The 16,466-nt window shown below is 48.0% G+C and overlaps 6 protein-coding genes across 6 annotated transcripts; 4 read left to right on the top strand and 2 right to left on the bottom strand.

Moving 5' to 3' along the window:
• Positions 1 to 798: 798 nt before the first annotated feature.
• On the top strand, positions 799 to 1,611 carry EPUS_04925 (uncharacterized protein; the record flags this gene model as incomplete). Its single annotated transcript, XM_007789736.1, has 1 exon — positions 799 to 1,611. One exon carries the CDS (start codon positions 799 to 801, stop codon positions 1,609 to 1,611), a length of 813 nt encoding a protein of 270 aa, XP_007787926.1.
• A 2,492-nt stretch (positions 1,612 to 4,103) lies between these two features.
• EPUS_04924 (uncharacterized protein) lies at positions 4,104 to 5,481 on the top strand (the record flags this gene model as incomplete). The annotated part of the gene is made up of 2 exons (XM_007789735.1): positions 4,104 to 4,248; positions 4,301 to 5,481. 2 exons carry the CDS (start codon positions 4,104 to 4,106, stop codon positions 5,479 to 5,481), a joined length of 1,326 nt encoding a protein of 441 aa, XP_007787925.1.
• Positions 5,482 to 8,156: 2,675 nt separating this feature from the next.
• Positions 8,157 to 9,995, bottom strand: EPUS_04923 (uncharacterized protein; the record flags this gene model as incomplete). The annotated part of the gene is made up of 1 exon (XM_007789734.1): positions 8,157 to 9,995. One exon carries the CDS (start codon positions 9,993 to 9,995, stop codon positions 8,157 to 8,159), a length of 1,839 nt encoding a protein of 612 aa, XP_007787924.1.
• Positions 9,996 to 10,382: 387 nt separating this feature from the next.
• Positions 10,383 to 11,668, top strand: EPUS_04922 (uncharacterized protein; the record flags this gene model as incomplete). The annotated part of the gene is made up of 2 exons (XM_007789733.1): positions 10,383 to 10,660; positions 10,756 to 11,668. 2 exons carry the CDS (start codon positions 10,383 to 10,385, stop codon positions 11,666 to 11,668), a joined length of 1,191 nt encoding a protein of 396 aa, XP_007787923.1.
• A 127-nt stretch (positions 11,669 to 11,795) lies between these two features.
• EPUS_04921 (uncharacterized protein) lies at positions 11,796 to 12,371 on the bottom strand (the record flags this gene model as incomplete). The annotated part of the gene is made up of 1 exon (XM_007789732.1): positions 11,796 to 12,371. The coding sequence occupies one exon, from the start codon at positions 12,369 to 12,371 to the stop codon at positions 11,796 to 11,798; it is 576 nt and encodes a 191-aa protein (XP_007787922.1).
• A 1,035-nt stretch (positions 12,372 to 13,406) lies between these two features.
• Positions 13,407 to 14,288, top strand: EPUS_04920 (Protein transport protein sec22; the record flags this gene model as incomplete). The annotated part of the gene is made up of 5 exons (XM_007789731.1): positions 13,407 to 13,440; positions 13,494 to 13,528; positions 13,597 to 13,706; positions 13,763 to 14,168; positions 14,226 to 14,288. The coding sequence occupies 5 exons, from the start codon at positions 13,407 to 13,409 to the stop codon at positions 14,286 to 14,288; spliced, it is 648 nt and encodes a 215-aa protein (XP_007787921.1).
• Between the last annotated feature and the right edge of the window lie 2,178 nt (positions 14,289 to 16,466).

Here is a 16,466-nt window from a genome sequence, read left to right as displayed (position 1 = left end):
AATCTTCTAGAATGATTTTAATTGAGCCTTGCTAGCAACGTTTCGGAAATGGCAAGCTTAGCAAGTCTTCAGCCTCGTGTCATAGGCTGTAAGTGTGCCGTTGAAGTAGGCGCTATCGGCTCCCACCGAGAAGGAGTGGTCCACCATTATGTCCTTGACATCATAGTGGACGAACGCATTCGATGAAATGCTCGTATTTTCTGCAATTAGGAGGCCGGATGCATAGAGAACAAGAAAACGCCTGGAGAGATATGAAAGTTGAAAGGGCATCAAGGCTTAGACAAGGCGATTTGCCTGCACTAAGTTAGTAAAGGAGGGCCATCTCCAGGCACATTGTCACTCAGTAGTAGGTTGGAGTGCCATTCTAGAGTGAATCATCAGAGCTCTGACAACTGGCTGACAAGCGAGGCTCTTGAAAGGTCGCGAATAGACAATTGCATCTCTATGAATTATGCTGAATTCGACGAAGAGGTTGAGAAAGGGGCACTGAAGACGCCTTACATAACGCGTAACTAGTCGTGTTCGGGCAAAACCTTCCGCTTGGGCCCGCAGGCCAAGAGGATCAAACTACGTCAGGTTGAGATTGAAGAGTGATCTTCGATTCGCCTATCTAAAACATCGCGGTGAGCGTGATCTATCCGAGATGTGGCTTATGCTGCAGCTCTTGACTTTACTACGTAGTAGGTTTCAGCGACCAGACATACTCCATATGCCCCATGCCCCTTCCGAGCTTCACTGCGTTGCCTGACCCGCTCCTTATCGCAGAAGCTGCTGCCAGGATACAGCCACCTTCACACCATGTCTGCATTTACTTTGCCTGGATTTATCCCGGTTCAGTCCATACCAGAAATATCTGAACAGCAGTTATACGCCTTTCCCGCCTTTCAAACATGGTTCCAGACGCTACAACACTCACTCTCCCTGCAGACGCATGTAACCCACGCTTTTCATGCTTCCCCTTTCAAGCTTCGCAGAATCACCATACAATCATGTGACTACTTTGGAGGCAAACGCCTAGGCTTTTTGAAGCTCAAAGCCGAGGTCACAAATGACAAAGGGGATTCCCTACCTGGAAGCGTCTTCTTACGCGGAGGTAGCGTATCCATGCTTCTCGTCGTTCGGCCGGACGATGTCAACGGCGACAACGAGGAATACGTGGTGTTGACGATACAACCAAGAATAGCCGCTGGAAGTCTAGGGTTTGTGGAGCTTCCTGCAGGAATGTTAGATGAGAGTGGCACTTTCACCGGTGCTGCAGCAAAAGAGATAAAGGAGGAGACTGGATTGGAAATCGCTGAAACTGAGTTGATAGACATGTCAAGCCTCGCGATTCCACCACCAGGTGCCGAGGAGGAGCTACTACAACAAGGAATATACCCCAGTCCTGGTGCATGCGATGAGTTCATTCCTTTGTTCCTATCGCGCAAGCGACTGGCTAGGACAGAAATTAAGAGCATGGAAGGCAGACTTTCGGGGCTACGAGAACATGGGGAGAAGATAACGTTGAAAATGTGTCGACTCGACGAGTTATGGAAGCTTGGTGCTAGGGATGGAAAGACACTAGCAGCAGTGGCACTGTATGAAGGGCTCAAACGCGAAGGCAAGATATGATTCTGAGGCAACGAATGTTACACCAGCGCCACTGTTGCGCCGAGAACAGCTCTCAGGAGGTTATGGAGAGAGTCAACCTCTTAATAAAACATGTTGATGATCTGCAACTCTGCCTTCCGCGTATTGTGAGAGGCTCAGGATATGCTAGGACGCCCGACACCTAGCACACTCGACATTACAGCAGCCGTCCTAGCAGCAATTTGAGGGTCAGGCACTGGAGCCCCTCAATTCCCCGCAACAACACAGCCACTGGAACCGTATTGGCTACACCTACCATGTCTTCCGATTTTGGAGTTGTCTTTGTCAGACTCCCTGGCTCGGCAACTAAGGCCAAAGGCGTTCGGGGCAGACTCCTATCCTCTCAGGAGGAGGTACTGACCTACCTTAGGCGCTGCTGGCTCAAGCTCTGGCGTGTGCAAGCAACGTTGGCAGTGAAACTCTGGCGAGGGCTGCGCCTCGACCTTTTCTGGGTATTTGCAGGTGAAATTGGGGTAGCAGTTGCTGGTGCAGGATTTCACGGTATGGCCGAAGGGAAGATGACGTAGTGAATTCTGCACATCTTTCCGGTTATGATTGGTTTGATCGAATTCGAAACTTCTTGGGTAGCTTTCTGGGGGTCTACCGAGCGGATATTGGGGGAAAAAAAGGTGGGCCAGGTCAACTCAGCAAACAGGGCTTTCTATTGCAGATGAGCAGGTAAACCTGGCACTTTCTGACGGGTCACAAGGACTTGCAGAGAACAATGGTTATTCTTTACTGCTGAACAACAACATTCAAAGGCCTCAAAGAAAATTGCCGTGTGCTGACGATCGCTTTGCAGGTCTTGGCATCAACAAAGGGGTCTGGCTTGGCATCGATTGTGATCGTTGTTCTCAGAGAGAAAAAGATGTTTTGCTGCACTTGTCCTCTTCTCTGACAGACCCACGTACAAATAATCGAAAGACGTCCGGTGGCGTCTGTAGTGTAAAAGCCCAGAAAGGTGATCCTGCTACAAAGGTAGGGTAATATTTAGCTACCACGCTCCGAATCATCTATTCAATATATCTTCGCCAAAAATGATGCTGGCATCATGCTGCGTGCGGACAGCAAATCACCAATGCAGTCTGATTCTGGTCTATGGAGATATCCTTCGCGTATTATTGAGATGTACTTTTGTCGACTCCGGCATCTGGAAACACTTCGAGGGGCCACTGGACACCGAGATCACATATTTCTGCAAAGACGATCTTGTAAAACATCTTGGCAATATGACTGACAAAGACCATCTCGAAGAGTTCCTGTCCAGACTTCTTGGGATATGGAATTTGGAGATGGAGGTGAGCGTTATGGAAGAGGTTAGAGATGATCCGACCTGTGTTACTCCTATCACACTGCAGTATGGTCATGACGGAGAGCCATTTCGAGACTCTTCCGATGAAGAACCACTTTTGCCAAATGGCACCGAGGGAGAGGTGAGCAGAGCGGCCTTCCAATTGAAGTATGGGTATGATTCGAACCCGTCTGAAGACTCATCTAACACTGAGTCAATATCACTACAAAGCAGTGCTGGGGGAGGAAGTCAATCGCATGATGAATTGGATCCTCGGGCCAGCAGAGATTTATTTGAAGAGTTCTTCAATGTTGACATACTTCTGCCCCAAAGGCAAGCAGAAGTAGGGACAAAATCGTTTCGATCCCATCTTCCGTCGATCAGCCTAGATACCAAACTACATTCGCTACGAAAGTTCACAGCAGAGAAGAGCTCATTTGGATCCCGCCTCTCATCCATCAGCCTTGGAAGACGCCCTAGACTCCATCGGGACTACCAACGATTGCCTTTCCCTTCATGTATCCCTGTATGTCCACCATCAGGTGACTGTTCAACATGCAAGAAATGCAAGGAAGCTGTTGAATATGAATGGTAGATTCTGCTCTAGCATTTATGCCTCTGCTTCCGAGGCGCTGGTGTGTTTGGATGATTGGGAGTGCCCGAATATGATAATATTATTGCATATTTCCAGTCTCCTCTTGCGTCGTTTTCTGATCCACTGTTCGTGACAAAAATTTCCGTATTCCACTATTACATTTCGCATTGAAGCGTTCTCATGAGTGGTTCACTGTGCAGCCTGTGCCTGAACATATGCAAACGCTCTTACATACCAAGGCATCCCTAGGCTTCGCTTGCGATCAAAGGCAGATTGTACACAATTAATAGTCTCGAGAATGTAACAGGTACTGAAACAGTTCCTTTTTCATGGAATCGAGGACAGCATATTTGGCAACTGTACAAGGATTTTCCGACAAACGACCGGTGTTGATTGTGGTACATAGAGGAGTGAATTCCGCTGCTAAGCGATCCGCCCAACAGGTGGTAGTGAGTTCCAGGAAATGATGGATATTTTCGAGCGGCCGTTGGTCTCCATCTGTTACTCCATAGATGCATCTTTGCCCTGGGAGTTGTGCAATGCCCTTGAGCGATAGTATTGTCACTGATGCAGCCATTTCAGCTCACTATGAACTCACAACAGGCACAGCCAGCGATTGGTTTCCAAGAAGGCGTGATCTCAGAGCAAGGCTGGATGGAAGCCCACGCTAGTGCTCTATCTGTTACAGAGAATGAGAGTGCTGGCATCGATACGGCTGCGTACTGCTATTCCCGTGAGAGCAGTGTCTCTTCTTCCACCTTTCCATGTGATATTGACCTGTCTAGGACCATTCAGCAACAAGCACACTCTGAAGCCTCCTGAACCCGAGCGTCCAGTCAAGGTACCAAAAATGATGAAGCCGCGGTCGGCAGCCTCCCAAACCAATGGGGAAGAAGGAGCAAGGTCTGATCCTCCCGCAGACTGGGAGTTCTTAAGGCCGAATTTAAAGAGTGTGGATGCTTGCTTCGATCTTGACGCATCATGCGAAGACGCCTTCACAGATCAGTTGACAAGAGTGCACTATATGCCTGATTTATCCTTGTTTTCTCTGATAGATGAGCAAATATCCACCTCAGCACATACTCCCGTCAATGGAAATGCTAGTATTGACCTGGGAGTACTTCATGCGCAGTCATCAACAAAGGATCAATGGGCAGCAGATCAGCTTGACGAGAAATACTTGGAGCTGCTTGACCCATACATGCTTAGCCAGCACCCATCTGACTGTTGTCCTCAAGATTCTGCACCCATACAACCTTTGTCAACGAAGCTCGATGTCTCTTCCTCCTCGACGAATCCTTTACAAACATCGCCGTTACTTACAGAGGAAATGCAACCGCTTTCAATTCAAGCTGCACGACATCCACCTACCCAGTATGAAGTTGTCAGAAACTACTGGTCTGGTGAAATGCTCTCGAACAGTTATCTTGATAGGATTCGTGGTGCAGTGGACCCGGCCTTCTCCAATGACAATTGGGGCGATGAGTATTATTTCACTGATTCGGTTGGCTTCAAGGGCCTCAAGGACATCAAGCCGAATTCAGATCACAAAATTGATGACGTAGCCACTCTTGAAGGACTGCAGCTTCGGGCAACAGCTATACCTCATCGCACCGTGGAGGAAAGCTGGAACAGCTATTATGCAACGGTGGACAGAGTGGCCAACGGAGACCGGAAGGGAAAGGTCCAATTCTCGTCCTTCGAGGGAGCGTGGCAAGGTACTCGGCAGCCTACCATGCTGATGGACGGTCAATCTTTACACGGAGGACTTCAACATGGAATCCAAGCACAGAAGGGCACTCGTTGCCGCAATTTGATGCAAGGCATCCGTCCAGCAATGCCTGTTGCTCCAAGCATACATTCAGTACAATTTGGTACTGCACCGTTTATTCCAAGGAGTATTGACAGCAGCGGTAACAATGGGCTGGTGGGAGATGGGATATTCGACCACAACGCCCAACTGTAGCAGTGGCCATCGTAGGTACCAATGGAGCTGGAGGGTGAGCTAAGAGGGCATGCGCCGCCGCTACAGGATTAAGAAAACTGGTAGGTAACGATGATGAAAAGTGCCGTTGGTACCGCGCATGTCACGATGATTCTCAACTGGAAGGCCGTGGGATGATCATCACAAAGATTGGATGATGTTGGTTGCTGTCCGGACTTTCTCACTTTACCGATGACTAATCCTTGGCAATCATCAAGCTTCCAAACCTCACTTCAGGACTTTCTTTCCTCCACGATTAGGAAGCATAGACATCAGCTTTAGGAGCATGATTGCTACTCTAAACTGGTTTACTCAGTGAGCATTGAGCATTGAGCACTGAGCATTTCCCAGATGAGAGAACAAGTCTTCATGTTTGCCGCTCCATCTTCTTCGTTGATATTGTTAGAACCTGTTCTCGCTCGCCCTGCTATCCGAAGCTGAGATGACATTGCTTTACCTTGTGCAATAATCCCCAACGCAACCTTCTCTGACCACAAATGGAATCTTCGAGATGCTAGCTCCTGAAATATAGCCTCCTTTCGCTTGAACCACCGAATTTCAACAGCAGAGCCAATAAGCAATATCGCCGAGCTACATGCTTCTCCACCTCATCATTCTTTGCACAGCGGCACAGGCAGCGAATCTACATGCCTCAACTTCCTCCCAGTCCTCATGTCTCCTTTAAAGAAAATATTGGCATGTCAATACCACCGACCATCATCGGGATCTTTCAATTCCAGGGCTGCTCCGCCTGTGCTCCGACCTATTCCAATCTGCTAACTCTCCTCAATGGCCAAGACTTTTCTTCGTCTTATCTAACCCTAACCTTCCACGTCACCTACCTGGGACCCTCTAGGCTGGAAGGATACCTTTGCCAAATAAGTCTTCAATGATAGACAACATGACTATGTGAAGCGAGAACCAATGACAATGCCTCAACATATGTTTCTCGCAAGACAAAAATGGAGTCCACTAACCGATCTATTCAACATGATCCCTCCCAGCTTCCTCAATATAACTCTTCGCTTGACTGAGTGTTGACGCTTCCACCAGATGAAGGTGTGAATCAAAGCGAGGCTTTCTCCATCTACAGATGCTCAGCCACCAATTCTGCTCGGAGCTGCTTCTCCTTCGTCACTACCAGATGACTTTCTCTGCGATCGCCTCCTAGACGATGTTGGCAGGGCTGGCACTTCTACCCTATCTGTTCAACTCCGTGGCCCTCTCTGTCTCCCGAACAGATTACGTTCCAGTGGTTCGAGTTGCTCTTTTGTTGGAGGTCTCATAAAAAAATCCGTATCCTTTAGTTCTACACGTGGGAACTTGGGTGCCGGTGCTGGAGACGTGGTTGGAGGAAGATTGGTCTGCTCAGGTGGAGGGCAAGGGAGTGCTAGGGAAGATTGTTTTGGAACAACGACATCAGTTTTGTCCCCACCCCCCAAGTCCATTGGCTCATCGCCTGCTGCATCCTCCTTGCTAACGCCCTTTTGCACGGTTTTTTGTACCTCATCGAGCTGCATTCCCATTCCTTGATGGCGTTGCTTTAGCGTTTGCATAGCGTCTGCCAGGCCTGCAGAGCTTTCTTTCATGCCGTCGATCATCGCCATGAGCTTCTTGTTCTCCTCGTCGACTTATCTCGCATATTCTTGAAGGGCATCACGGTTCTCTGCTGAGCACTTGGTATGAAAAGCGAGCTTAGCCTCCGCTGTTTCACGGATGTTTGCCTGCGCGGTGATGGCATCGGCTAATGAGCGCTGAAGGTTGACAATCTCTCTCTCAGCTTGTTCCTGCCATTTCACGCATCCGTGGAAGGTACAATGACAATCCGGCCTTGAAGGAAAAGTTCTAAATGATGAAGACATGTTTGAATATGGTCCCGTAATACCAGCTGACCAGAGCCAGCGATTGACTTGTACAGTCTCCGGAGAGACTGAAGCAAGGGTATAGTGAGAGAGCTCGAAAGACCTCCCGGAGGAAGCCGCTCAAACAAAAAAGCAGCTCAAAGCGCTTAAGCGCTTGCAAAGGAAGAGAACTGCACAGACTGAAGTCAGCGTGAGCGAGTGGGCAATATCAAGCTGCTCTTGATTATAGCAATCCTCACTTCCGGCTGAAAAGCAACTATATTTACTGCTCTCGACAGCACCTTTGGGGAAAGAAGAACCCAAATTTTCCGAAGGTAAGTATATCTACGGATGAGCTGACAGATGAACAAGGGAGAGAACTTATGAAAAGACAGCCAAATTTGTGGTGCAGGAAGACGGAGTGGTAAGGTTGTTCATTAAAGGTAGATCTGAAGTCGCAACAATATATCATGTGGGGCCCGAAGATGAAGTGCGAGATATTCGCACAGCTGAAAACACAGGGTACTCTGTCTCCATTTGCTGATCTTATAGCGAGCTTACCATTTTAATTTCAATGTCCATCTTCCTCAGCACCACTTCATCGTTATCGCACGTCATGCTGGCGCACCCAAGTTCTGGCTCGAGATGGGTCTCGGTCAGATATCACGTTTACCATACACTTTGGCCTTCTAGTGTTATCCACAGCAGACTGGTATGTGAAAAGGCCTACAGTGTCTCACAGTAAAGCCGCTCTAAAACGTTTCGTGTACTTCGTACCGCATGAAGAAGCTAAACTACATCAGATCCGCGGATGATTTACTTCCTCTTCTGCGCTGTCCCAACATTTGCCTTTGCAGAAGTTGTAGCGGCAGAAGGTTTCAACTCCCTAGGATCTTGGCCCTCAAGCGCACCCTTGACTTCCTTCCCATCAGCATTCTCCTTCTCCTCTCCTTCCTCGTCACTTTCGCCGCCTTGGCCAAACTCATTGACTCGCTTGTAGTCGACCTTGTACTTGTAGCTCTGGTACAACCAGATGAAGAAGATGACATCGTCCCTCAGCGTCGCCAACCGATGCAGCGTGGGCATACGGATTGTGAAGGCGAATAGATCGTCAATGAACGTGTTCAAGAACTTGTAGGTCATAGCCTTCCCGGGCAGATGGGCGACGGATTTGAGACGATAATTGATGTAGAGAGATGGCACCATCATCAAGAAGCCGTAGGCGTAGACCGAGCCAACAAGTGTCTCAACGACAAAGCTGTACCATGATTTATGCGTTTCGTAGACGAGACTGTAGATAGCGTACGCGGCAAGCAGAGGCACCGCAACGATGTACAAATACTTGAATGCAATCTGATCGTACTCCTGAGTCTTCTTCTCCGTCTCGGTCAATTTGTGCTTGTCCTCAAAAACCACCACGTATGGCAGGAACGAGAACTTAGACTCCGGTCCTGGCTCCCTCAATCTCACGTCAACAGTCTTCGTGATCTTCCATGCTTCGAGCAGAATTCCGAAGCCTTGACCTGCAAGGATCATCCAAGATGTGCCATCACTGTTGTCCATGAGATAAAGGAAGATGATAGTCTGCATGAAGACATTGGCGAGAATAGTTCGCACGGATGTGCCAACCACGTCCTTCTTCTTGCGCCAATGCGCGATGTCGTTCTTGAAAGCTAGACCTTCGAAGATCATGTGCAGAATAGAAACAAAAAAGGTGGTCCCGAGAAGATATGAGTTTGTGTCCAGCAGAATCTCTTTGAACTTCTCAAACTCGCTGCCATCACCGGCGGCAGTGACTTGATCAGTTGTGGCCGCCTGCATTTGGGTCCGTTTCATACCATCGTCCATGGCGGCGTACATACTATACTTCCAATTCTTCATGTTTGTAAGCTGGATGTTCAATGGTAAGCGTTCGACAGTACTGTTAATCTCTGTCATGTGAGATCTGAGCTGCCAGAATCGGTTCATGAAGATCACCGGATAATACCAAGCCGTCTCTCCCGAGCTATCCCGAGCTCCACTGGGCTCCAACTGGTAATTGTTTCGCACAGCAGGATGTATTGCTTTCCAATCCTGAACACCTGTGTCCGGAATCACAGCAATAGTGAAATTAGGATGGTAGAATGATTCGATCGTAGTTTGTGGCGTTGAGTCGTCCTCTGGCTCTTCAGTCTTTTCCAACAGATTCTTAAGCTTCCGCTCTTTCTTCTTCGGTAGGTACTGATTGAGTGGCCGGAAGAAGTGCGTTGCTGTAGCAGGATTATAGTCTCTTGCCAATGGATCGATTTGACTCCCCGAGAGTGCCACATAGAAATGCGCCCAAAGCGTACCATTCTCTTGAACAGTCCTCGGCACTTTAAACGTTGTCAAGATTTCTCGCTTCTCATTGTAGTTACCCATGATAAAGTTCTTTTCCTCCAGAACAAGTGTATCATACGGTAATGAGCTTAAGGCCGGCAAGGCAAGAGACGGCGAGACGTACATACTGATGTCGAGGGTGCTGTTGTCTGGCCATAACGGAGCGACAAATCGAGGAATGGCGCTATAGTTCGATATGCTCCCAGGCTCTGGTCTTTCAGAGAAGGAGGGTATGCCGGCCTTGAGACTGGGGCTGTTTGTGGTTCCGGCCTTGTTCCCACCAAAGAACTGACCCATAACCCATTGCGATAACAGAAATATGCCGAGCATCTGTATCGCAGATTGGAGCATTGACTATGGAAGTGTCAGCACTATTCGTGGTCTTGTAGGATATATGACGCACCTTCCCACCATTATTATTATCGCCATCTCCTGCAACCTCGTTCCCTCTGCCTGCTCTTTGAGGCATCTTGAACATAGACCAAGGTAAGTGGGTGGTGTAAGAAGCAATAGAAATTGCGGCTTCAGAAGTCATCAACTCGCCATGGAGCAAACTTGGTCCGAGCTTTTGTCCAAGAAATTTGAGGAGCTTCGTAAACAGCGTCCCCAACACCTCAAATATGCTCCCGGAGAAGAGCGACGTCCTCTAGCTATGCGGCAGCCTTTGAGACTGCTCTCCTCATCATGGCCAATGGTGGCAAAGACTCTCATTCGACTCCACAATTCCCCACACATAATGCGCCTCGCGTCTGGCTACTGACTTCTGGCGACTCTCCTGTTGGCATAACTCTTGCGCGACAAGTTCTAAACCACGGCGATTACGTGGTATCTGGTATTATTCCAGCAGAGTTCGAGAAAGATGATACGCGAAGTGAGGAATTCAAAAGTTTCCTATCGGAAGTGGGTCGGCGTGGTGGAGATGGTTGGAAGGAGAGATTGAAGATTGTGGCTCTGGATATTAGGTGTGCGTCTCCGTCAGCATATCCGGATTCCATTTACAGTGTTGAGACGGTTGCATAAGAAGATAGCGAGCTGACAGCGAATAATGGCGGTGTAGAATGATGGGTCAATGTCAGGCTGCTGTTGCAGAAGCTGTCTACGCCTATGGCCGAGTGGATATACTCTTTTGCTGCACCAGTCAAGCCATCGTAGGAACGGTTGAAGAGCTAGCTATCTCCAACCGGACACAGACCCTCGTACGAGATCAATTTGAGACCAATTTCTTTGGGCCAATGAACATTATCCAAAGTACACTACCGAATATGCGCGAGCAGAAGATTGGCCATATTATCGTGCTTGGAGGTATTACTGGTCATCTGGGAACACCTGGGTTGGGAATGTATTGCGCAGCAACTTGGGCTTTGGAAGGCTTCTGTGATAGTATTGCGTATGAAATTGCCCCCTTCAATATCAAGATGACAATTGTGCAAGCCAGCATTGAGATTGGAATATTGCTCAACCGGATTACGTCTGCGCCACCTCACCTAGCGTACGCTCCAGATGCGAACAATGCGCCCCTATTTCGTGGAATCCTCGACGGATTACTGAACAGGCTTCCAGGCATCAGAGCGCAGTATGTGGCGCAGAATCAAGACCCATACTCACCCAAATCTGACTCGGAACGCATGGGCGGTCCTAATATCCTAAGTCAAACCGAAGTTGTCAGCCTCTATCCACCACTAAGCCAAGCACATAGCGAAAAGTTGCTTGCAGAAACGGTACATGCACTTACAGCCATCGGTGGCCATGAGAATCCTCCCACTAGACACATCGTGGGTGTAGAAGGTGTTGCCAGTGTCAAGGAGAAGCTCAAGACCGTGAGCGAAGAGCTTGAGGACTTTGTCGAAGCAAGCTATGCCGTTGATGTACCGATCGATTCACATGGAAATCCGAAGATGGAGATTGTGGATGGGGACGATGATGGTCCAGTTGACTTTGGTAGTCATGATGCAGAGGATAGACATAGTTAAATTTGACACCTCCTGCAGCCTTTTCGTCTCTGCAGCCTTTTCGTCTCTGCAGCCAAACTACTCCGTGACAGCTCTCTTATCACCTGACCAACGATAGTATCCAGAACATAGCCAACCGCAAAGTCAATCAGTCACCTTTACTCTCATTGTCACTCTCCGTCTTCTTCTCATCCATGCCATTCATCATCTTGTGGTCCTTATGGCTCTCTTGAGTCTTGCCAAAGCTGTCTTCAGCATGTTGCTTTATGTACTCGTTGAAATGGCCTTCAGCTCGCTCTTTCATTGCTTTTTCGCCCTCATCCTGCCATTTCTTGAGATAGTACCCAGCCTCAACATCTCTTTTGAACCTAGCCACGTCTCTTTTGATAATGCTATCATTTGCCACAAACTCCTTCGAGATGGGACACTGCAGCTTGCCTGTTTCGTCCGTATTGTGAATGCGGTAAGCAGGAGGGAAGGCGTCGATTAGATTCCTTTTCTTCTCCTCAGTCATGGATGACCATCTCAGGATGGTGGATGCGAACAGTGACTGGATATCTTCTTTGAGGATTGGTGAGTTTGTCTGTAACGCATTTGCTGAAGTAAGGAGATTGCGCTTTTGGCGTTTGGTCTTTTTGGACGTCTGCGTTGAATTATCGCGAATTCGAACCACTGAATCAAAATGCTCAGGGGCTTTTGTTTTGCGTCCGGAGCGGCGAGCCATGACAGGTAGGAAGTATGACAGAGATCGTGGTCAGCTCGGCACCGCACAACGGTGAAAGCGTTATTTGCCCTGTGCCGCCTGGCAAATGAGGGCTTGTAATCAGGATCGCCAGGGAGGCCATCCGTAGATAAGGGCTCCTGCTAGGCGCACCGGAAGAGCCATGAGGAGAGGACAACGTCGCTGTGCGTATTATTCTCTAGGACTTCCTCCGTCCAAGAAGAGAGTAATTACCTTGAAGTGGAGTGCTTTTGGATTTGTAACTTCTGTCAGCCTTACGTCAAACCACGTTTGCCAAGCGATCGCCCCTGAGCTCATCCCTTTAACTTACTCCAAACCTAACTTCGGGAGGGTGCTGCTTTGTCTACCAAATGAGTCGGAATTGAGAAGGTTTATCAACAAGTGCATGAATGTACCGAGAGCTCAGTACCTTCTGATATTACAAAGGCACCGCTTAAAGCTTCCCTGAAGTGGCAGCCCTATCTGCACTAGGACACCAAGAGTTACTATCATCCATTAATGCTGCAATGCACAAGAAGGAGAGGAGTAAGTATGGATTGCTTCTCATCTGCTTCTGGTCTCCCTTTTGCATTGTGTATAGATAATGATGCACAAAATGGACTGCTCCCGTTCAGCCTTAATGAACCTTCAACTGAAGTAGTCTCTCTACTTCTTATGTAATGTTGGGGGTTGTGAAAATGTTGTCCAGGACTCATGATTACAAGAATCCTTTTTGTACCCGGAATGCTGGCTCATGCAGATATGATCTACATAATTTGGTAGCTGTCATCTACCAACAAGGAATACACTTCTCGATTGTCTTACAGAGTATGTGAAGCATTGCGTAAAATAAGAACCATCCGCGGCATAAAATAAGCTTATATAATATTGCTTAGCTTGTGGCACTTTACCTCTTTTGCAGCTCCAGTTCCCGCCAAGATCTCTGCAGGCTCGAAATCTGGCATCAAAACATTTGATGGTGACAAATTTACCATCGAAGGCTGGAGATTAGTTTTTCTCTCTATACGAAAATTCAAGATGGTTCAGTCTACCCAAATAGCACGGCTCGATGGTCAGATGCCCCCTTGTCTTATATCCACAGTCCTTGCTAATATAATAGTACAGGCCTTATGCTGGCAGCTTCAGTGGATGACGAGCAGGTGAGTTGACACCGCGCAGGACGCTGATCGTGAATGATGAAGACAGCAAACTGATTTGGATGATGCAGGTCGAAAGCGAGCTGGCCGAAGTCAAGTCACAAGCAAAGATGATCTTCCGCCGATTGAATCGCAACTCTGAACCACAAGCTAGCATAGAATCTGGCCAATACACTTTACAGTATGCATGCGCAGTACACAATGTTCGAATGTTTAGCTTGTGCTGACATATGTCAGCTACATAATACAAGATTCAATCTGTTTCCTCTGCATCTGCTCCAAGTCTTACCCACGAAAACTGGCGTTCACTTACCTCTCCGACCTTGCGACTGAGTTCACCACCACTTACCTTGCGACACAGTACCATTCGCCTACCTTGCGTCCGTATGCTTTCGTTGAGTTCGATACTTTCATTCAGCGCACTAAAAAGACGTACCAAGATTCCCGGGCATCTGCGAACCTGGACAGGCTGAATGATGAGTTGAAGGATGTGACGAAGGTGATGACAAAGAATATTGAGGATCTCTTGTATCGTGGAGATAGCTTGGAGAGGATGGGCGAGATGAGTGGCAGGTTAAGAGAGGATAGTAAGAAATACCGGAAGGCCGCCGTGAGGATAAATTGGGAATTGCTCTTGAAACAGGTAAGTTTTCCTGCGCCGAACTCATCAGCCGCGTCATGAATACTGATGCCGAAATAGTATGGCCCTTTTGCAGCTCTCGGCTTTATTATGATTGTATTCATCTGGTGGCGGTTCTTTTGATGGTACCCATCCGCTATCTGGTTCAGCTTTCCCGAAATGACACCCTGAGTCGATAACTGCGCCATCGTTTCGTGGGACGGATCAGTGGCTAGTTGGAGGATGCTAGTCACGAAGATCAGTCCTCGTCCTCTTCGTCATCAAAATCGTCCTCCACGCCCATATCGTACAATATTCTGCCGCCCTCCCCACCTCCATCAGCCTTTTGCGCATCGAAGTAAGGGAGCACAACTCCTTCTCTCTCCTGCTTTTGCCGTTCTGTTAAGCTCAGATCGAATGTCAAGTTCGAAAGCTCCTCTTCAGATCCCGGTCGCAAATCAAACTGCTTTCTGAAAAGCGGGTGATCGTCCAGCAAAGTCACAGTTTCGCGCAACCTCTCGTTCACAGTGGATTGCTTGGGCAACTGTGATGGTAGGAAAAACCAGTCTACGACTCCGCGACCGCTTTTTCGCCTATGCTCGAGTTCGATCGCGAGACCATTCATTTCCGGCTTTAATGACTTGGTTTTACCGTTTAATCCTATCACGACACCCTCCAGCTCTTCAGCGAGACCGAAGACAGGTGCTGCAAGGCTGCGATCTCGAGCTGCCTTCTGTGCAAGGAGGTGTGTGATAGGGTGTAATATCATGATTGAGGTTGCAAGGTAGTTCAGTTGAGCAAGTGGGGAGGGTGCATACTTGCTTGATGGAGTGTGACAGTGCACATCCGTGTGGTAAGCCGCAACGAGCGATATCTGACGTGTCGGGTGGCGAGGATCCGGTATGATGAACGAGGATAAATAGCCTGGCAGGTTGAAGGCAAGGTCTTGCGTAGAGTGGGATGCAATCGCATGTAGACTATCAATCAAGATGATGAATCCTGAAATTCTGCTTAGAGGTAACGATCATACATTCCTGGTTAACAGGCTGGACTCGTACGCTGACTTGCTCCTGACGCTCCTGACGACGAAGACAAGAGCTTCGTTACTTCTTGTAGGACCTGATTCGGCTGCTTCTTCCAGCATGAAATGAAATGGGTGGCAGTCTTTGGGGCTTGGAGCGTCTCGAACGATAAAAAGATTGTATTTGATCGAGACAACTTCGTCTGATCAGCCAATTGCGTGGAGTGGAATGAAATGCTTGTGGGAACGCTGATGTATGAGATCTTATATATCTGTGCGAATGGAAAACGATGTTGGAAATTATCCTACCTCAGCTCTTCTCAGATATTCTCGAAGCAATGATTTTGCTGGCTGTTCTAGCGAATCTAGAATGATCGTAATGGGCGAGACATGATCCCGCTGGTTGAGTAGTTTGGAGATCAGCAGTAGATTATGCGTACGTCGATGTGAGAGACTAGGATGAGACATTTCTTTCTAGGTTTGGATACTGAAGTCTGGTCTGGCTTCGACAGATGTATCTTATCCCCTCCGTCCCTGAACAGGGGTGTAGTTTGTGCCTATTAGCGCTGTCGATCATTATGAGGGGTCCAAAAACGTCAACAAACGTCTATTTTCGGCGAATTGAGACTGTTCTATCTAGCTATTGGCCTCAATTGAGCTGTGATACTGTTGCCAGCAGTCTCCTTTGATACAGAGCCAAATCTGGCATTTACTGCATCTTTGATGAGTGAAGGAGCCTCCTAAAATACCCTCGTTGGCGCCGTTGGTAGTTAATTCTGTAATGTCGGTTCCAAATTTGCGTTTATTTGACCGTTTACGCGAACAGCCTGATGAATGACGCTTTCCCCATTCGCACCGGCCACGCTGTTTGAGTTGTATGGGTTTATGGTGGCGCCGAAATACTGTTGTGGGTTGAGAATGGGATTGTTCTTTCTTCTTCTCTTTTTGCTCCTCCTTCTTTGAATCATTCGAATGTAGTAATTGATCGCACAGGGCGCTTATAAAGATCCTATGGCTATCGTGATTCTGCACGTTATTACTCTATTTCCATAGTAAATAAGCGTTGGTATGAGCAACGTCAATAAGGAAGAAAAACAAGGGCCACCACGTTCGATAGTTCTGCTTTCTGTGGCATGTAAAGCCCGCGCGTAGTTGATTGGCTTGATCCACGCCCTTTATATGATGGTTATAGTCATTAATAGCCATTAGAATAAAGAGCTTTTTAAACAGTTAACCATCAAAAACAGGTAGTAAAATTCGTTGATTTTCAGACGTTATTTTTGGGCATCTTCGCGTACGTT

Source organism: Endocarpon pusillum, assembly GCF_000464535.1.
Source record: "Endocarpon pusillum Z07020 unplaced genomic scaffold scaffold1292, whole genome shotgun sequence".
NCBI classification, from domain to species: Eukaryota; Fungi; Ascomycota; class Eurotiomycetes; order Verrucariales; family Verrucariaceae; genus Endocarpon; species Endocarpon pusillum.
This window is presented reverse-complemented; position numbering and strand designations above follow the sequence as displayed.